Source organism: Eptesicus fuscus, chromosome 2, assembly GCF_027574615.1.
Source record: "Eptesicus fuscus isolate TK198812 chromosome 2, DD_ASM_mEF_20220401, whole genome shotgun sequence".
Classification (NCBI taxonomy): domain Eukaryota; kingdom Metazoa; phylum Chordata; class Mammalia; order Chiroptera; family Vespertilionidae; genus Eptesicus; species Eptesicus fuscus.
Genome location: NC_072474.1, coordinates 30,708,676 through 30,729,671, shown reverse-complemented (window position 1 = coordinate 30,729,671; position 20,996 = coordinate 30,708,676). Strand labels below are relative to the sequence as shown.

Genomic DNA, 20,996 nt, shown 5'->3' with positions numbered 1-20,996 from the left:
AAATTTTTACTTCATAAACTTCACTGTTAGAAACATGAGAGGAGTTCACAAATACCAATGCTGTGCAATAACCACATCGTATTTTTTTTTCTATTATGTTGGCTTTTAAAGGGTTTTAGAGAAATAACCCAAATTTGTGTACGTATTTCTCAAGTAATCTATGGATGAGCTAATGCAACTATTTCAAAACTGAGGCAAAACAGGTTGAAAGTTAATTAGAGGTACAGTTTACTCAAAAATATTTAAGCAATGGTTTAGATCAACGATCTTGTTACGTTTTTCTAGGTGAAACCCCCTCTAGGATTGCTCTCCTAGTGTGTCTTATATTTACTTTAATTGAAAAACAAAACCATTGAAACCATGAAATATATATAACCTTCTAAGAAACTGAATCATTGCTATCATATATATTTTTCAAATCTCTCATATCTTCTGGAAATATCTTAGAATGTTGACTCAATATACAGGATGATAAAATGACATTTCCCTGAAGAAGGAATAAGATCAAATATGCCACTACAGTACCTAAAACAAATGGAGCTAGAGTACTGAGTTTGGGATTTTTCTGTGTGCCCCCCCTAACCCCCGCCTTTTCCCACCCTAAGAATGCCAAGAATTTGAACTCCCTGTTCTTAAGGTGAAAGGGCATTCATTAACTCAGATCTGTACGTGAAGAAGCGAGGTGGCGAGTCCTGAGACATTGGAACCATACCATAAAATCTCCCAAGTTTCAGATGGCAATAGATGATGATTTCCTTCGGTGCCTCGAAGGCAACTCAAAACAACACTGGAATTGTAGATCATTAATTAGGACCCAGTAAGATCTCCATCTGCATCTCAGTGATTCTCGACTTCTTTATTTCAACATTTAGCTTTAGGTTTAAAATATTTGCTAAGAAAGCAGAAAGGTGATTAACAGAAGTTTTTAAATGTGTGTCATAGTTACACATTCGGTCAACAGAGGAAAAGGAAACTATACAGCATACGTTACAAAATGGTTATTTCGTGTTTTGCAAACATTCCAATAAACTCTCCATGTGGTATTATTCAATTCGACAGTAGAAAAGCAACAGAAATGACCTCAAGAGCCAGCCCAGCTCCTTCGCGTCTTGCAGAGAACAGCGAGGAATCCCTTAGCTGCAGTCTGCCTGGGAATCTCAGCGAGGACATCTTCCGGTTTCTCCTGTGAGAAGATGGGCTACTCATTCGAGGTGCACAAGGAAGAGGGAGCTGCAGCTCACTGAGGGACCCCGGAAGCTACTCCCACCCCCGCGTAAATCCTTGGGACTGCATGGAAGGCTCTAAAGAGCCCAGTTTCCCAAAGGAATAAACGTGGATGATCTGGGGTTTGCATGACCTCCCAGTGAATAACTTCATGTGTTTGGGTGTTGTTTCTTTTTAAACTTCTTTTTCTTAAATTAGCTAGAGCTACCAGGTTCTAGAAGAGCGTGGCCACACTTTGATACGATGTTATTGGGTTGTTTTAAAATATTTTCACTTTATTTATTTTATATTATTATTCCAACAGATTAGATTAAAGGCAGTGATCACTAACACAGAGTACAACAGAACTAACAATCAGCCAGGCTGCTCCCAGGACCAGGCTGTCCGGCCTAAGGCGCTGACATGCATGTCGGTAGCTCATACACTGCTACCCTCATAGCACAGGCTGCGGGAGGAGTGAGTGAAACGACAGATGCTGCTGTACCCTTAGAAGCTATTTAATAAATATCATCAAAAAACAAAAGGGAAAAGAAGCCCTCTGGAGCACAATCACCTTAGGTCAATTGAATATTATCTAGTTTATTCAACCAAAAATTGAGAGAGAAGAAAAATATTAAACAAAAAAAAAGCAGATCTTAACACTAGCAGTAAATAAATTTGTACAACGATTCAGTCTGTATAATATGATGAAATAAATCTACATCTTTTCTTATTTTGGTGCTTTGAATTATACATACAAACAACAATTACAGGGACTGGATCACGCAGCATGTAGGCCTGGGAAAAGGCTATCTGAAACCCTCGATGGCAAAATGTGAGTGTTAACACGGATTGCCTGAACTGATACAATTTCCTAAGCAGAGGCCCACAGCTTTGAACAAATGATTCGCCTACGACTTTTTTTTTTTGTTCTTTTTTTCTTTTTTTCTTTTTTTTTTTTTTTTAATGCAATCAAGCACCTGTGGCCAGTGAAGGGAAACAAAACTGGCAGTTTGTCCATTTGGACATCAGACCTAGTTTCTTCTTAATTTCCATACTTGATTTCCCCCATCTTCCTTAAAATTCTTGGCATCCTTCATGCCTTCCTTACAGCTACCCAGATGCAATAAAGTCTTCTTCAAATGTACAGTATTTCTTACATTATAAGTTATATGCAATGTTCAGCATTTTTTTTTTTCACAGCACTAGAGAGACCCTGTTAAATAGGGAACATGAGTCTGAATGGCTTATTCACAAATGGGATCCAGATTCAGTGACTGGGAACGCAGACGCCACAGTGAGCTCCTCAGCAAAAGTGGCAAACATTTTGCCTTCTGCCTTCAAAACGAACAGATATCCATCGGTTCTCGATTTCATGATATACTCCTGCAAAAACGCACGTGGAAGGGGCTGGAGGCACTCTTGCCTGGAGGCCTTTAAGCATCGAGCAGAGAATCTAACCCATGGCGGTGACCATACTGGAAGGGTGGTGAGGTCCAAAGGAGAGGCTGGACGGCGGGTGCATCGGCGTCGGAGTGGTCAGCATGTGGCTGGAGTGGCTGAAGGGCGAAATGTGGCTGAGGGAGGACATGTGTCTGGAGAGGGCGGCTGGGTTGAAGGAGCTGCTCTTGGGGAAGTCCTCCAGTGTGTCATGCACCTTTTTGCACTTTTTGGATTTGCTAGACATTTTTCGGTTTCTGGTCTGGATGCCTTCCTTCTTCATAGTCAGGGGTCTGTTAATCTAAACAAAGATCAATTTTTTTTTTTTTTTTACTTTGTTGCTGGCTCTGAAATGGTAAAGGCTTTCCCACTCCAACACAGGTCCCTCTGACTGCCCAGCTCAGGGCTCTGCTCTCCTGGGGCCCCTTCCTCCCACCCCACCCTGCCCACTTCCCGGGGACCCAAGGGCCCACAGGCTAGGTCTGCGGCGGAGCTCTGACTGTCAGCCTCTATCAGTTTCTGAAACCAAGAGACCATGGGGAAGGTGTTCCAAGCAGAGGTTATTAATGATGTTCATCCATATCAGTCATTTGGGGGAACTCTGCGTTCCCAAGGACCACATTCTAGAGAGCTACCCAATATGACTGTATTTCCCTAAAATATAATAACTTGTCTTACTTCGTTAGAATTTCCTTAGACTATTTCATCAGGATGGAGGCATCTTCAAGGGGGAAATAGCACTTTGTCTCCTCTCCTGAAATCCCTGTTGGACTTTAAAAGCACTGCCGAGGCGGCCAGAAGCGTTTATGTGCATCTGCTTCGGGAAACTAGGACTGTACCCCGATTCCAAGTAAATGTTGGCTGCCTCTCCTCTACCTGGCCCTTGGCAAGGAGAGGTGCTGTCAAATCTGCCCCAGGAATTTGTATGTTCTGGGGTCATGTTTTAATACAACCTATCTTTTCAAAAGGTCATCTCTTGCCCATGTCACAGCAACTGCAATGACTGAAAATTGCAATTTCTACCTAGTTCTAACTCTCCCCTTCTAACTAGACAAACAGCTAAACCACTTGGGGGATGCAAAGCACTGTCCTAGCATGAAAGTGCTCTCATCCTAAAAATCAAAACCCAGGAAAGAACTAAAGACAGAGGCAAGCAGCTACTCGAAAGATCCCAAGTCTTCAGCCTCTGAGACAGCATACCACATCTCTCTTCTCCATGAGACTCATTGGTTTTCTTTTTAAGATACATTTGCTTTGTGGGGGGGAGGCAGGCTGAATCAAGAGAGGGGGCATTACAAAGCCACAGAGACCACTCTCCACGAGGAGTCAGAATCAAATTAACCGCAATAGCAGTCATCTGTCCCGTGCAGCAAACCACATCTGGCCGCGTTTCCAGGGAAATGTGGCAAAGCAACTCAAGGAGGGAATGTCAGGGTCTCGGTCATTCCTGACTCCCTGGGGGAAAAACATCCTCAAAGGTGAGGGGGAAAAAAACGAAGTTTCTCACGGCTCTGGGATCTACCTGTTTGTTCCAAAAGCGAACAAACGGCAGTTAAGGAAGAAAGAATTCAAACAGCCAAGAGGGACGGGCTGCTGACTGCGCTTCTGAGAGCAGCAAACACACAGCTTCCTGGAGCCGAGCTGGGAGAGGTCACGGGGTGAGTGGGGTGGGAGGTGGGAAGTTGGGGGGGGGGGGTGTCGGGGTGGGGGCAACGGAGGGTACAGAACCTCACACTGGAGCTGAGACCTGATTTCCCCTTGTGCCAGGAAGGCAGCGTAAGTGATGATGGCAGAAGAGCTAAAAGGTCGTTGCCAAAAGAACATCTCTGGGTTCCTTCTTCAAAGTTATAATCAAGGTAAAGGTGCTGCCTACAGAGGTGATAGGAATCTACTGTCACATCAAATCTTCCCCCAGATAATGTCCAGACACACAGCTCTTTACCCGGATATCTAGGTACACACAGCCAGATATCTAAATATAATATCTAGTTACACCGATAGCCACACAAACCCAGATAACTAGTCCCAACACCACCTAGATTCACTGATACTGAGATAGGTAGTTATCTAAACACCTAGATAAGCAGAAAGGGAACTAACTTATGGCATACATATGCAGGTATCTAGATGGGCAGAACAAACAACAACACGAAGAGAATGTTAATGGATTAGTAACTCTTATTGTTAAATACGCATAAATAGCCTCCTTTTGTGAATTCTTACTAAACCAGAGAAGACAGAAAAGCCACTCTTACTGATGAGCAAGTTTCTCTCCCGCAGGAGCCCAGCCATGCAGTCATGAGCTAATTAAGAATAGGAGGAGAACGAGCGGTGAAGAGAGTTCCTGGACTTTGATTTGATGAGAAATTCATAATATTCAGAAACATTTATCTTGGATTGGACACAAGTGAGATCATATCTCATCATGGCTAAGGAGTCAAAGAAACTTATACCTGGTTAATTTCCCATACTTCTATGGAAATAGGAAAGAAATATACAAACACACACAATTCATTGCTTTGAATTGAACTCGGGTACATTCTAAAACGAGAAGGCATTGAGTTTCCACTGGTCCCCATCAGTTCTGATGCTCCCCAGGAAAGCCATCTGCTTCTCTGAAATCGGTCCTGCCTCGGCCACTTCACCAGCCATGTTCCCTTGCACAAGTTACTTGCTTCTCTGAGTCATAATTTCTCTAAGTAAACCGGAAATAGAAATAATTTCTGCTCTGTCTACCTCATGAGACTCTTTGAGGCTCCACTGTAATCAAGTAACATGAAAAGTTCTTTGAAAATCATAAATTACAACCCCAAAATAATTTTATAGGCTGTGCTAATGACTGGATAGCTCATAAACTCTAATGCCCCAAATCTTCCAGATTTTCATCACAAATCTGTTTCTCTCCACTGCAATGAGCAAGTACATTCCCCTGAGTGAAAACGGACTTGGGCTTCAATGCTGATAAATGTATGCAGACACAGTCCAGGGATCTGAGAGAGAAGAACCGACTCTAGGAAGACCCTAGTTCCATCAGTGCTGGCCCTGCTCGGGCCCGTAGCCAGAGGGTGACACTGAAGGCAGGGAGGTGAGTTTTGCAGGCTCTCGGGGAATCTCAGCAACTTACGCCCAAAAGGTAAAAAAAGACAAGGGTGCTGGGGTCACCCTAAGAAGTTCTCCTGTGACTCAAAAAATTTAACCAGAAACACTTCCTCCCCAATTCCCAGGTATTCCTGGGTAAGAGGGGACTGCCAGAATGGCCGAGAGCAAAAAGCTCTGCCTTTTCCCCATTCAGCCCCAGACGTTGCCAAAGCCAAATAACATCTGACTTTAGGAAAATCAGATGGAGCCGAAGAAGAGAGTGACAGTGAGAGGAAAAGGACAATTCTGTCTTTGGGACTAAGGTAAGGTGACCAGATCGTCCCGCTTTGGGCGGGACAGTCCCGATTTTTAACAATTTGTCCCGTGTCCCACGGCGTTTTTAAAAAGTCCCTGTTTTGGGGCGTTTTAAAAAAGTCCCTATTTTTGGAAAGAATTCCAAAAATAGGGACTTTTTTAAAACGCCGTGGGACGCGGGACAAATTGTTAAAAATCGGTTTTGTCCCGCCAAAAGAGGGACGATCTGGTCACCTTAGACTAAGGCAAACTTCAGGCCTAACTAGGTCACAGCATTTTAGCCAGAGTTGTTTGGAGGAAAATTTTTTTAAGGCAAAGACACTGCAACATGGGAGGTCCCCAAATTAAAAGGTTAGAACTGACAAAGCTAAACCCAGGTGACTGACTGACAATTATCATTCTGCTAATATGACATATAGAAGGAGAAAGGCAGGGTTTTTTTTCCCTAGTCTGGGCAAGCGCTCTGGGATTCTTCCCTCAGCTTTCCTCAGTTCTCTGCTGATTAGGACAAAGCCCACAGACGAAATCTCTCAGACATTTCATCTCGTGTCTTCTACACAGAGACTCCATTTAAAATTCACAGCGCAGGGTAAGCCAAGACTTGCCCCTCAGTAACTGGATCTCGGTCCTCTGCGCTTCAGGGATTTCTGTGCCATGCATTATAATTCTAGTTACTTTTCTCTTTTTGTGCCAGAAATACAAACACAAGAAAACATCAAAATATAAATCGTGACTTGTTTTTGTTTTCCAAGGGGAAGTTTTTCCCCCTAAAATCCCAGACCCGAATCCACCACCCATGTTAGAGTGCTGCATTACCTGCAGTGTTGGCTGATATTCTCCGCACGTGCTAAGTGGGCTGGATTGTCTGTCCTTAAACCCTTCTCTCTCAGCAAGGCTACGCTGTACAGAGCAGTTCCCTACCCCGGTCCTGCTGCACTGGTTATCGGAGGCCTGTTGTTTGGCCCCCGAGAACGGCATGCAGGTCGACAGGGGGGGACCTGGGAGGGTGACGCTGTGCACTGGGCATCGTCAGCAAGGGAGACGGCTGCGGCTGGCTCCCGTGACACTTACATTGTGCAGCTTGTAGTAGAGCCCGCAGGCGTTGCAGACAGGGTCCCCGTTGGCATTCCTTCTCCAGAGCGTGGTAGTGGTGGTTTGACAGTTTGCACAGGACGTTCCTGCCCTTCTTGCTGCCGACTGGGGAGTGGAGAGAGGGGAGGGGGGGAAATCAAAACAAATGTTAAATGTTGTTCTCAGAACTACAGAGACAGACTTAAAAAAATTATCATTGAAATCAAAACTAGCAAGTGGCCCACATGAAAGTAAGGAAGATCCCCAAAAGCAGCCTCAAAAAGAAAAATATAGAAGATCCACTGGCAGAGGAGCGTGCCAGCCTGCAGCCGCATGGTCAGAATTGAGCCTGCTGCGCTCCTGTGTAGAATTTGGGAGGATCCGTAAGCCAATACGATCCTCTGAGTCAATTTCCCCCTCTCCCTATCCCACAAAGTCCACCAGATGTTTCGTTTTTACCGGGGGGCCATTCTGAATTAACCAGTAGCCTCCTTCGCCAGGCCTACAAGAGGTCTTTTTCAAATGCAACTGCTCAGATATGACTTCTCAATGAGGCACCTGGCCATCACAATTACTAACAGCAAAGTAAGCACAGTCCCAAAGGCACCAAAAGCACTTCACAGACCCCTGATGAAACAAGGCTGGCTTATAAAGAACAGAGTGCGAACGGAATGAGAAGGTCTGTGCCTGGGTGAGCTGGCATGCACGGGGTGCATAATTTAGGAAGCACCAAGCAGGACATCCAGAGTGAACAAGAACCTCCGCAAATTTGCAGCAGTCCTACATGTACACAGCCCGCGCTCAGACTTTGTCACTCACGGTGACAGCCATCCTCATTCTCTCTAGGCAGCTTTTAGTTAATGAGACAAACTATAAAGAGGGGATTTTGGTCTTCAACAGGAACGTGGCACCCCTCCTCCTGCTCTCATCTCATTCCACCTTCTGGAAATTAGGTATTTCCTATTTGCTGTTCACGGAGCACAATAGTTGCAGGTCAAATGTCAGCCTCAACTTGAATTTTAATTATTTGATTGTGTCACGGCCTTCATTTCTTTTAAAAGAAAAATTTATCTTTCACTTCCTTTTGGCACACATTTACAAGGGGGCTATTCTCTATGTCCATACTGTCAAAAAGAAAATTAAACTCAAAAACATTTGGGAAAAAATGGAGTTGGGCCACTTCTAACATTCACCTCTCAACTCCTCAGCCCCGTCCCCCACAACATAAAAAGAAAATTTTAACCACAAAATAATTCCTGCTCCTGAACTCAAAAATGTTATGAAAGGCAAGAGGAGGAGAAAGAATTCAGCTAGCTTAATAAAAAATAAAAATTAAAAAAAATTCTGGCATAGTTATAAAAGCATAGGACAAAAGGGACAGAAATTGTGGCGTATTTTTCCATCAATATTTTATCAAAGATCTGAAGCTGCCGGTATGGAAAGCCCACTGGCCATCCTGAGCTAACCAGACTGCTTCCTTTCCTTTCAAAGCCACTAAATTGCTCCGCAGACACGCTGCTCCGTCCTACAGGCTTCAATAGCAGAGCCTCTCTTTTTGTAGGAGTAGTACTTATTTTCTGCATTCTAAGGAACCTGAAATTAAAAACAGCCCTTATCTATCATAATCGAAAAGGTTCTACTTTTTGGACGTCCGCTTTAAAAATAATTCAATACAACCTACCTGCCTCTAACCCCACCTGCCTTTATGAAATGTGATAATTTAACACTCAAATAACTGATTCTTCTGTATTCTTGGAAAGAAAAAAAATACATAAAATCAGTGTTTAATGATTTTGACAATTATGTTATTATGTGATTATTATGATCTTCCTGTACTTTTTTTCTCTCCTTTAAAAGAAATACTCGGATATAGTAGACTAATATCTACTCAGCCACCGGATTTCCCAGCCCAACAACTTGGAATGTATCACACAAGCACATCAGGCCAACTGGGAAAATTAGAGTGCGTCCTCTGCAGCATATTGGCAGTTTCATAAATAGGAGCAGACTCAGAAAACGTCTCTGGTCTACAGACTTTATGCGAATTTATGCAGAACCTCCCAAAGCCACACTGTTTGATTCACTAGCAGGAGACAAAGTACATTAATAAAGCGAGCTACTCAGCTGGTTGTCAGACCTACGAAAAGCCTGGCCAGACGACACTGAGGAAGGAATTCTATGGCTCTCCCCTTGGGTCACTTCTCCCATTTCCTGCGCGAGTTTACTCAGTGTTAGATATGCATCTGACGGGGAGCTAGCTACATGTTGGGCTGGGTGGCCCTCAGTGAATCTGCAACTATGCAAAACATGAAAATAACAATCTGGAGACACAAAGCTGGGATGGAGGGACAGGAGATATAGGAGAGAAGAAAAAGAAAGGTTCTAGGTACTCAGAAGTCAAATGCAACTAAGGGCAAAAAAAAAAAAAAATCCTGAATTTGTTCCGAGTGTCTCTCGGGACAGAGCATATGAATTCTATGGAACTAAAAATATAAAACCACCCAGAACAGATGAGTAAGACCGAAAAGACAGCTAAAAATGTGACAGCCAATGAATTCCAGAATTAAAAGTAATTATTACTCAGAGTCTAGCGATTGCTTCTGAAAGGTGAATGAAGACGGTATTATATAAAATGCAAGGAGAGCCTCCTGTGCAATCTGCCCAGACAGAAGAAACCCCAAGAAAATGTCAAATGTACTCTCGCTCATCAATCGCCCATAGTCTGAGACTTTACGTCCCCTTTTTCCTTCTTTACTTTTACCTTTAAAAAAAAAGCTCAATCATAATAGTACCATGACTTATTTTTAACAAGAGGTTTTTGTTGTTAGTTTTTTCTTTTTTTACTTTTTTTTAATGAAGGCCAGGTTTTGAGTGATTCAGAACATTCTTTTGTGGTGTGATCATATTCATTCTGTGCTAACACCTCCAGCCATTTTTTTTTTTTTTTAAACACGTCTTGTTCTGATCCGTTCAAACATCTTGACGTTTAGGTTAGGGAAGCTGAGTTGTTGTTTATGAGTTATCTCCAGTGCTCAGATATCCGGCAGCTTTTTCCTAGGAAGTTAGCTTTGCACAGGAGAGAAAGGAAAAAAACAACAAAGTGCACGGGGACCAGGAGGTTGAGAAAGTTGGAGAAAGGGGCAAAGATCAGAAAGAATAAAGCTTAGAGACTAAGGATTGCCAAAAATTAGTCACGTGGGCACTTCTATCCCTAGAAAGTTTTTCCTTCTTCGGAAGAGGATGTGAAAGGTGTTGAATTGCACTGAAATCTGATGGGAAAGACGCATAATTCTTTTTTAAAAAAAATAGAAAGGATTTAGATTTTTTCCCCTTAGAATTTGATGGATGCTTCTTCAACATTAATTTGCATGGGGAAAACCCCCCTCCTCCCCACTCTGCATGGTGAATGTCATCACCACAAAAAACATTTTGATTTCTCGACTGTGGTTGTAAAGTTATGCTTTGCCAAACCTGCTTTTATTTGTCTGTTACATGCACTTGCTATTCAAGCTGGCCTGAGGTTCTGAGGACAAGTTGACAAATGAACTTCTGCTAGTTTTCCTAATAAATGCTTGATAGCGCCAGGTTTTCTCAAGTGTTTGTAAAGGGTTAAGAAGTTTAAGAAAGAAAAAAGAGGGGGGATAAAAACTAGCACCCCTAGTGATCGTAGTTCAATGGGGGGGGGGGGGCGGGGGGTCCTAAGACCAAATGCTGGGTGACACCAACAGGCAATCTGGGAATCACACAATTTTTCCCACAGGAATTACGCGTGGAAAGTCCTCACTTTCTAAGATGAAAAACTCCACTGCATACAATGTCTTCGGCTTGCGAAATCCTGTTAACTGGCCCCATTAATCTTAAATCACTGGCGCATGAGATTCATCCAGCACTGAGGCTGTGACCACTTCTACCACCACAGGACCAAGTTCTGGGGGGTGCCTGAGACATTCTATTCTCATCCTAGGTTTCTCCATCTGTCAGTCATTATCAATGCATCTTAAATCAGTGGTCTTGATCCTGTTAAAGTACTCCTTCTATTAGTGAATACATTTCAGATTTGATAAACAAAAAGTCAGCAGCCTTAACAATTTGGTAAGTGACTGGAGAGGAAAATAATAAGAGGGAAAGCTTTTCTGTGCATCTAATTTGAAAAAAGAAAGGGGGCGAGGGGGATACTATCCTGAGCAAGCTGACATGATTTTGAGCTGTCCTGCCAATTTCCTGCAGATAGCTCTCCTTCCGGGAGAGAGGAAATTAAAAACACCAAATAGTTAGTATTGGATCAATGCTTCCCAAAGACAACTCACCAGCCTTCGCTTGGGCTTAATCAGGGGTCGGTTCTGTCCATTCATCTTGTGGTAGAGCCCACAGGCGTTGCACAGGTAGTGCCCAGTGCCATCTCGTCGCCACAGTGGGGTAGAGGTCGCCCCGCAGTTCACACACTCCCTGCCTTCTAGAAACAAGATCACACATAAGTCACTTATGGAAGGAAAAAAAAGCAGAAAAGCTGATAGTGCACAAATTAGAGAATGACAGTCAAATAGAGAAGTTTTTTCTCTCTTCTCCCTCTTTTAGGGAACTTTCCCACCCCATCTCCCTTGAAGGTGGCTGCCATGCTGAAAAGAATTCTTGAATGGCCAGCTCATGGCCTAACCCATACACATAGAAGTGGCCCACCCAGGAATAAACTGCAGCAGAACCTTGTTCTGGGCCAGATCAATGCTGCGGATCAAGGCAAATTTCAACTTGAAAGAGTTCCCTGAGAAAATTCGGAGCCCCAGACACCCAAAAGCAAACATTCCATTCATTTCCCTTAAAGGAAAACAAAAGTGACCCATTCTCATCAGCAGGTCTGTCTATACAGATTGATTAAGTAATAAAGATTAGGATGGGGAGAAAGGGAAGATGAATCAATGGCAAGATAGGTAAACAGATAGTAAATAGATGAATAGATTGATCAATTGGCTGACTGATTTTAGTGGCGAGGGCTTTTGATTTTACTTCCCATAAAACTGTAAATGTCCCTGGCTGGCAAGTAATAGATGAACACCCAGCAGGTTCCACTCATTTCCACATCTTTTTTTCCTCTAGAAAAGGCCAAGGTTTTCCACAGTTTCCCAGACACTGTGACAGGGACTGAAGTGCCATCTTTAGGCAAGGAACCTGGAGATGAGGGGAGGGAAAGGGCCAGGAGAGGGGCAGAGTGAGAGGCAGAAGATCAGAATAGGCCAGTTAGGGAAGGGGGTGGGGGGAGCTCTTGGTCAGCTCATTAACCAAGGCCTGCCTGCAGTTGCTCTTTCTCCAAAAAAAACAAACAAACAAAATCAACAAAAACCGGCCAGGCGAGGTTTGGGCAGAAGAATGAGCCAGACCCACCTCCAGAGGAAAAGCTCCTGGAGAGAATCCCTCAAAATACCATCTCGGGACCCGGGGAGTTTGCTTACTGAATGCTTTTCAACTTTTGCAGGAGGAGGAATGTTTCTGGGTGAACTTGTCTGGTTGTTGGGGGCTGATCTCCACACCTGGCTGCCCTGAGAAGGGACCCCGAAGGAAGGAACCCCCCTCTATCCCGGGGCTGCTCCCAACCCTGCAGGAGCCAGTGGCTCTGCCAGAGTAAGGACGATTTTGCTCTCTTTGGGGTACTGGGAGGGAGGCGTTGGGGGATGGGCAAAAGAGAGATGAGCTCCTGAAGGCTGTTTTAGGAGATTAATCAGCTAACTCAAAACTACTAGGAAGACAGGCTGGGCTGGGAGAGGAAAACCCAGCAGCGATGGGGAATCTTGACTCCTCACTGGGAGGGCAAGTCTGGCCTGGGGACAGGGCCTGTGCTGCCTCTGGAGACCCCAGACCAAGTCGGAGGGAATCAGAGAGCTTACACCTGTGACCCATGCTGTTCTCCAGGGCTGAATTTGAAGAAGGAAAAGAACTTTTAGGAAATGCAAGAGGGTTTTGTCTCCTTTCACTTTGGAGTCCATGCCAGTATTGGGTTGTTTTTGTTCACTTTCCTTTCCCAAAAAATAATAAAATATATATCAAGGAGTTAAGAGAGATTTTATTGTTATTTCTCTTGTTCCAAATTCAAAAAACCGTTCCCATCTCAGGGTCTTCACAGATCCTTCCCAGAACCCCCGTGATTATCTCCATCAACATGGTCCTGGTATGCCAGGAGCACTTTCTAGGGACCCAATAGCTTCCCTCGGTCCTCAAAAAAGGCTTTGGACTGAACTGCATCCAGACACCTTTCACGGGGCCCAAGCCTGCGGGCTGTAGTCGCTGGATGTGGGGGAGGCATGGAGGAAGGAGGAAGGGGCGCGTGGGTAAGGAGGTGCCAGAGGCTGCCAGAGCCAGGAGGCGGGCAAGCCCTGCAGGCTCCGTGCCCCAAGTGGGCACTGGGTCAGCCCCATCCGGGGACAGGGATGCTGGCCTGGCCTGGCTGGGGCTGCCTACTCTCCATCCTGCCAAGACAGGGGCCTCTCGGGCTCCCAGCCATTTTGTCCCTTTCCTACTTGGCCGCTGGCAGAGCTGGCGTGAGGTTTCTCTGGCTCCCTGCTCCTCAGCACCCTGGGCTGGGGGATCTCCCAGCCTGACGAGAGAGTCTGACTTCCTTTCCTTTGTCAGGCGGTGGGGAGGATGACAGCTTCCTTTTCAGAGGGACCTTAAGAGTTAGCAGCGGTTGCCTCCTCAGCAAGGCACTGCTCAGTAGAGCAATTTTCTGTCTTGATTCACTCCGCAAGTTTGCAATTGACTTGCGTGGGTTTTACTTATTTTTTTCTTTTCTCCTTGTTGCCTCTAGTCCCCGTGACTTCCACAAACAACCAATTTTCCTAATGGAGGGCCTATCTCCTGCTTTCTCTCTCTCTCTCTCCCCTCACTCACTGCCTGGTGTGAGCAACTCACACAGACACCTCTGTCTTAGGTGACAAGAACCACAAAGCTGCGTGGCCTCTTGACATTCAACAGCCATTTTCAAACACACCTTCGCCTCCGACCGAAATCCAGAAACTGGGCTGAAGGGCAGGGGCTGGAAGCAGGGGGGAGGTTGTGAAGAGGAAGGTGGAGGAAGGTGCCCACAGGAGGGGGGGAGCTAAGAGGTGGCCATTTGCAGAAAGGCTTTGTCTTCTGTTTGCAAAGAGCTATCCCAGCGCCAGCCCTCATTAGAAAAGCAATAGGTGCCCTAACCACAGCTCAACGGTCTCTCCAAAATGCGACAACCCTCTCCTCTTGGTCTCCTCCTTGGCAAGTGCAAAGAAGAGGTTTAAAAAAAAAAAAAAGCAACCACTAAAACCAAAAGAATCCCCCTTCTCAAGAATGCCCACCACTTCCACCGCCTTTACACAGAAAATGTCTAGAAACTTCCCCTCCACGATCCCACACTCCCAAAAGTCCCAGCTCCCTCGATGCCCAGGTGTGCTAACCTTGCTTTTTTGTGCTTTTTTTTAACTGTGAGAAAGGAATAAGAGGAGGAAGTAAAAAGCCAAATTTCAATTGGCTCCTTATCTCTCCCCCTACACACACACACACAAAATAAAATAGGTATATAGGTACCCCTGATTCTGGTTTAGAGAAACCGCAGCTCTCCCCACCTCCCTAATGTTCATGTTCATATTCAGAGTCTTAAGGAAAAAGATGAGAGGAAGAAAACGACTAAACTGAGGGGCGAAGGTATGCACAACACTGGGTGAGAAATCAAACATAGAAATGAGGGCAGAGAAACCAGAGGCTTTTGGAAAAGGTACTCTGTCCCCTCCCCCAAACCAAACCACCACACGGGCCTCAGATACCACGATCTTCCCCCAAAACTTTTAGCCCTACCAGAAAAGAGAACTTAAAAAACAAAATCCCATCACTACCTCAAAATGCACAGGTCTGCTTTCTTTGCAATCAGACCTCAAGCCTTTGATCTACTCCCAGGTTTTCCGCAGAAAACTGCACCCCATTTCTCTCAAACCCTCCACTCAGTGCCAAGCCCAGCCCCTGACCAGGGAGCCAGGCCACTCTCCTGGCCGCTCTCCCTCTTGCTTTCTCTCTGACTCCACCAGCAGCCTACCTCCCTCTCCCTCTGCCGTCTTTCATGTACTGAACACGCAGGTCTGAGTTTTTCTGTCAGCCTAACCGCATCCGGACTCTATTAAAGTTCCTGGCTCGGGATAAACAATGCAACTGTCGCGTGCAGCAGTCTGAAAATAATTGGATTAGCTAAAACATATCAACTAAAAAGAGACAGTGCTACTCAGGCAGTCCGAGTGAATGTCACCCTGGAAAAAAACCCTGAGAACTGATCTCATGGTCACCGGGTGCCCAGAGCCCTCCCTCTCAAGTTTTCTAAACCGGGGTTTTGCCAGCTCTGTTTCAAGACTGCTCATCACGCCCATAAAAAACAAGTGGTTTTCACCACTTCTTTGTATATAGAAACTCCATAGACGGAGGACAGAGGCAAGACAGTAGGAATGGACCGGGACAGGCACCCACCCTGAAACGGACACACCCACCGCACAACAGTCTTCACAGAATCACCTCTAAAAACATAACTGAATCTCATCTCAGCGAATCCCAAACTTTCTGATTCAACTGCTTTGGTTAGAAATAAAACTGGTGGTGGATTCTCTCTCTTTTTTCTTTTTTTTAAAATTATTTTGTGTGGGTTGGGAGGTGGTGGACATTAATGCAAGTGTTTACACCAAGAGAATAATAAGTAAATAGTGCGCTGGTAAGACAGGGTGTGTGCTTTTTGGGGAGAGGATGAGCAGAAGAAGCACAGACACACACCTGGGATCTGCTGCAGTCCTTCCTTCCCACCTCCTCTGGCTTCAGATCCATCGAGGACTATGTCCTGAGACACCTTCCTGGCCCTGTCTACTTTTGATTTGCCTGCAGCCGCTTCCCTAGGACAGAGCCTGCCTTAGCTGTCCCAAAAGTTACCACGAGAACCCCCTTTTCCACACAAAGAATATGTGGGCTGCTCTTGCAGCGTCACGACCAGTGCAAAAAAAAGAGAGAGAGAGAGATATACACTTTATTTACACATGTCTGTGTAAAGGACTGTCCTCTGTTGACTGAATGACCCCGGTAGAGCTGGGCGGACAGGAACAGTCAAAGCACTAGAGGCCAGGAAGGGTCAGAGGAGGGACCTGTGTTTGTTTAGGTTTCAGGAGGTTTCATTTTAGCATTAAACACTGAAGAGTTATTCCCTCGCCTTCCATTTGGTCTTGGAAACTGACTGAAGGTTACAGGCAGAGCCCATAACCCCCACCCCCCACCCCCAGCAGGCAGGCAGGGGAGGGTTTGTGTTTGTGTTTGTGTTTGTCTCTTTCCTTTCTCAGCCCATTGGGGGGTTTAATTAGATCCCACTGCCCCTCTGCTCTGAAGACTGGACTGAGAGGGGACACACCTCATTCTTTGCGACTGTCAGAATGGAAAGAAATCAAATCTCAGAGGGGTCTGGAGCAGCACCCAGTGGAGCCAGACTGGGCTCTCCTTTCCCCGACCCTGGATTTAGGAGAAGGAAGAGGCAGAGGAGGAGGAGCAACCCCAGGGCAGAGCAGGCGCCTACCTGTGCTGGATCTCGCCTTGGGCCTCGACTTGCACCCAAAGCCGGTGGGAGAGCCCCCGAGCAGGGTGCTCGGAGGGAAGAGTCCGGAGCTGTACTCTGGGACGTAGGGCGGGTAGGTGGTGATGGGGTGGTGCGCCGAGGATGCCGCCCCTCCCAGAGTGGTCATGCTGCCCCGCGAGTGTGAAGACTCGAGCTTCATGCTGTCGGGCAGCGGCACCTGGTACTTGATACACTCCTTCTCATCCTGCCGGCCCGAGCCCGCCGAGCCGGGTGTGGACAGGGACGGGTCCGGGGAGACGTCCTTCGGCGGGGTGGGCGGAAACGTGAAGAGGTGCGGGCTGGAGTGGCCCGCCGACAGGGAGGAGGACGAGGCTGGGGGATAGACCGAGAGAGGCCCCGGAGAGCCGTGGTGGATGGACGTCTTGGAGAAGGGGCTGAGGTTCCAGGGCGAAGCGGTGTGGTGGCTGCCCAGGGCTTTGCCACCGTCCAGCCAGGGCAGGGATCCGTGCAGCAGCGGTGGGCGACACACCTGGCTCCCTGCGGGAAAGGGCAGGAGACAGAAAGGCTGGTGAGCACAGCCCGGAGGCCCTCAGATTCCCCTCCACCCTGGTCTCCCTGACAGGAAAATCCCAAGCACAGACCCGGCCGGGGTGCAGGCCCACGCTCTCTAATCCAGGTGGTGCCCCAGGGACCTTGGGCAGCACACACTTCATCCCTCCCTCCCACACAAATGTCCCATCAAAGCCCAAAGAATGAAGGGCCTGTGTCTGACACCCAAGAGGTGCTGAGATGGAGCGAAGAAGGGCCCCTTGGCTTACTGGCCTCTCCAGATACACTTTCTAAATCACATCCCCTGAGGTCCCTCTCTAGAACCTGACTTGATTTATCGGCTTCCTTCAATGGCCGGGGTCCCCCATCCTAGACCTAATCCCAGCCAGCCTGATAAGAGTCAGCTGTGAGTGATGAGGCCTGAAGGGGTGAGCCTGGCCTCACAGCACTCCACACCAGGAAAGTCCACTGGCCCGGAGAGAGGCCAGCAGCAGTGCCCAGCTCCGCGTGCCCAGAGCAGGAAGGAAAGGGCTGGGAAGAGAGGAGAGGGGAGTTTCTTAGGGTTGCTTGCAAGTAACCCTACTTCAGTGCTTGTTCATAATTGGCAAGGCCTGATATGGGATTTGCAGGGAAATTGTAATTGTTCAGACTGCTGGAGAAAGTTCTCAAGACTGTACCCTGGGATGCCTTCCTCACCCTCCCCAATCCTATAGAAGAAAATAAATTAAGGCCCAGATGCCCTCCAAGTTGTCCTTCCCCCAGTGTGATATGTGAATTTCCACCTGAGCTCCTGATACACACAATTCCAGTTCACGTGGATGTTTCACTCACACACGGTTGAAGGTAGCCATCACCCAGACAAGCCCATACATACACTCTGAGAGGGGGAAACTTAAACAGCAAGTTCAAATCCACACACACCTTGATCTTTTAATCCAGTGCCTGCCTCAGCGTTTGACGTTCTATTTCAACCATTAAGAACAATACTGAAACTAAAATCTTAAGAGAGAGGAAGGGGAGGAGAGAGGAGGGGAAGGAGAGTTCTCTGAACACCAAGGGTCAAGATTCAGATTATGCAGGAAGTAGTATAGTAAATAATATGAAGTCTGCATCCACGCATTTCCACTTAACTGCTGATCTGCAACAGAACAAGGGCAGAGAGCGCCCCATCCGCAGAAACAATTGTTTAAACGTGGTGACAGCAGGGCGGAGGACGCCTGCTGCCGGAGGGGCTCTGTCATCTCAGCCAACCCGGGCACGGAGAGAGCCGCACGCTTGAAACTTTGCTATTTCTTCTTTTAAAAACACCCTTGCTGCTGGGAAGCGTCAGCCCCCACCCCACCCCCACCCCCCAACGACACAGGGCTGCGTTCCTTTTTAGCATTTCAGAACTCCCAAACTTCTCAAGGTGAAAGAGAAAGGAAAAACAAAGTTAAGGCAACTGTAATCGCTCCTCCATAAAAAAAAGAAAAGAAACCCTGGTGGATCCTCAACCTTCTTTGGCAGCCTCCTGGACTGTTGTAGGCCCGGGCAGAAGGTAAGGCCGGCGTTGCGGGGAGCAGCCAAGAGGCAACCTACAAGCGAAGCCGCAGGAAAATTCTGTGCAGCCGGGAATCTAGGAAACTGCAAATGTCTCCACCTCAGGAGAGTCGTCTGTCCCCCAAAACCCCTTGAAGCACCAGAATTCCATTCCTCCGAGCCCAGACGTAGCTAGACCTGCCTAGAAACCTAATGTACGAGCTTTGCGGGAACAGTCAAAATCAGGGATGTGAAGGAGGACGGCCCTCGGGCCTTTCTGGAAATGTGTTCGCTGGCAGAAGGAACTCCGAGATAACTGGAGGAGCGAAGCCCTTTGGAAGAACCGAGTCTGAGCGGCTTTGGGCCAGCGCCGGGGGCCGGCGGGGAGCTGTGGCCGCGGAGGCAGAGCCCGGCTCCGGGCGCCTGGGCCCTCAGAGGCCCCCGGGCTGCAGCCCCGCGCCGGCCAGGTGAGCGCCAGGCCCCGGGGACTCCAGCCGCGGAGAGGCGCCTCTAGGGCTGCGGTGGAAAACACACTCTCAAGACGGTCGAGTCGGCTTCCTCGCCCATTTCCGGGCCCCGGGTTTTTAAAATGAAGCACTAACGGCGCTTGGAGCTTTGGCTGTGTCTCCCCAGCCCCGGTCCCTCCCGGCCTCCCCGGCCTGGGGCAGCGGGGTCTCCGCGCCCAGGGTGGACTCACCGTGGTGGGTCGGAGGGTACCTCTGCACCGTGGCCCTCACCGAGTTTCCGTAGTAGGGCGGGACGTGGTTGCCTTGACCGTCGATGTTAAAAAGTACATCCACCTCCTCCGGCAGAGGGTACTGCGCTGGGTCCATGTAGGAGTGGCCGAGGCCCGGGTGGTGCGTGTCGGGGTGCTGCCCGTTGAGGACCGCAGGGTGGTGGTGGCTCACCCAGCGCGGCTGGTCTGCCGTCACCTCCATGGCCCCGGCTGCGCTCGCGCCCTCTCGCCGGGCCCGGAACCCGCGGGTGGAGAGGGAGGGCGATCGGTCTGGGACGTCAGGGGGTGGGGGCTCCGAGGATCTGCAGGTGAGCTTGCCGTCGGAGGAGCGGGAGTCGTTTAATGATTTGTTTTCAGTATGGGAATGGGAAAGGTGGGAAGGAAAGATGAGCAAATGAGATTTTCAAAAAAATATGTATATCTTGGAGTGGTGGTTTAGCAAAGAACAGAGGAAGAAAAAAGAAATAAAATAAACTAAAATAAAAAAACAGGAACAGTAGGGTAAAGGGGCCCCAAATTGCAAAGGGGGGCGAGGACGGCTGGAATTCTGCAAGTGAGGCTCTTCCACAGCGGCTCCAAAGCGGAGGCCCTCCTCGAGTCACCTGCAAAAGAGAGAAGGGGAGACCTGGATGAGCTCCGAAGCTCTTGGGCACCTGAGTTTATGAAGTGGCACCACCTGCCCTCGAGCCGCCGGCCCGCGCCCCGGGACACGCACACACACGCGCACACGCGCGCACCTCCTGCAGCGCTGGGAAAACCCGGACGCAGCCCAGGAGGGAAAGACTCCCAAAGGACATCCCCACCGCCTGGCTCTCCGGGGAGCCCGGGGCTGACTGAGCCCTTCCAACTCGGACGACACCCCCGCCCTCCAGGGGACACCGGTCCCAGGACCTTTCTTCCAGCCTCTAGAAACTCTCCAAAAGAGGAGGGTCGGGTTTTAAATGCTGTACAGTTTCCCCAAATGCAGAGGGGGGTTAAAATCAAACTTAAAAAAAAAAAAAGTCGCCGGTACCAACCTGGTTAGCGAGGAGCAGAGAGGAGGAGGAGGCGTGTGACCTGAAGAGCAGAGAGTGCTCCGTCAGATTGCGTGGCCAGCTCTGTCTTGCGCTCTCTCCGTCTCTCTCTCTTTTCCTCTCTCTCCCTCTCTCAGTATTTTTTTTTTTTTTTTTTTTTTTTACAGGGAATGCATTCTTTCTGAAAGTATCAAGACGGCGCCAGGCAGCTCAGTGTTCGCAGACAGCTGTGGCGCGACGCAACTTAAGGAGGTTCTAGTGTCATCTGCGAGAGAGGGAGGAGCCTGGCGCTGGCGAGGAGGGGACAGCCTCCCCCGCGCAAGGAAACTGCAACCCAAACCCGCTCCAGGGCTTCACCCCCAACCCCTCCTCTCGCCCCTTCACTGACCGGAAAGGGGCGCCTCGCAGGGCGGCCAGGGCGGGGAGCCCGGGGGCGGCGGGTGGGCGAAGCGGCCAGGGGCGGGGGCGGAGGGGGCGGGCAGGAGGGAATTCGCGCTCTGGCCCTTTAAATGTGGCTCCAGCT

At 48.0% G+C, this 20,996-nt stretch overlaps 1 protein-coding gene across 4 annotated transcripts; it reads right to left on the bottom strand.

Annotated features, from left to right (window-relative positions):
• Positions 1 to 841: 841 nt before the first annotated feature.
• Positions 842 to 20,794, bottom strand: GATA3 (GATA binding protein 3). Of its 4 annotated transcripts, none has more exons than XM_008155375.3 (6): positions 20,477 to 20,766; positions 19,422 to 20,062; positions 16,658 to 17,194; positions 11,415 to 11,560; positions 7,108 to 7,233; positions 842 to 2,944 (listed from the first exon to the last, which is right to left on the bottom strand). In XM_008155375.3, the coding sequence occupies exons 2-6, from the start codon at positions 19,660 to 19,662 to the stop codon at positions 2,660 to 2,662; spliced, it is 1,335 nt and encodes a 444-aa protein (XP_008153597.1). In that variant the 5' UTR covers positions 19,663 to 20,062; positions 20,477 to 20,766; the 3' UTR covers positions 842 to 2,659. The 4 variants fall into 4 exon arrangements, with proteins under 4 accessions (XP_008153597.1, XP_008153598.1, XP_054582372.1 ...); XM_008155376.3 differs by having other exon boundaries at positions 11,415 to 11,557; XM_054726397.1 differs by having other exon boundaries at positions 19,422 to 19,762.
• Positions 20,795 to 20,996: the final 202 nt, after the last annotated feature.

Coding starts and splice junctions, on each gene's coding strand:
- GATA3 (XM_008155375.3), bottom strand. CDS start 19,662: ATGGAGGTGACGGCAGACCAGCCGCGCTGGGTGAGCCACCACCACCCT. Junction 17,195..19,421: donor GTACCCTCCGACCCACCACG/GTGAGTCCACCC, acceptor CCTTTCCCGCAG/GGAGCCAGGTGTGTCGCCCA. Junction 7,234..11,414: donor TTAAGCCCAAGCGAAGGCTG/GTGAGTTGTCTT, acceptor TCCACTCCCCAG/TCGGCAGCAAGAAGGGCAGG.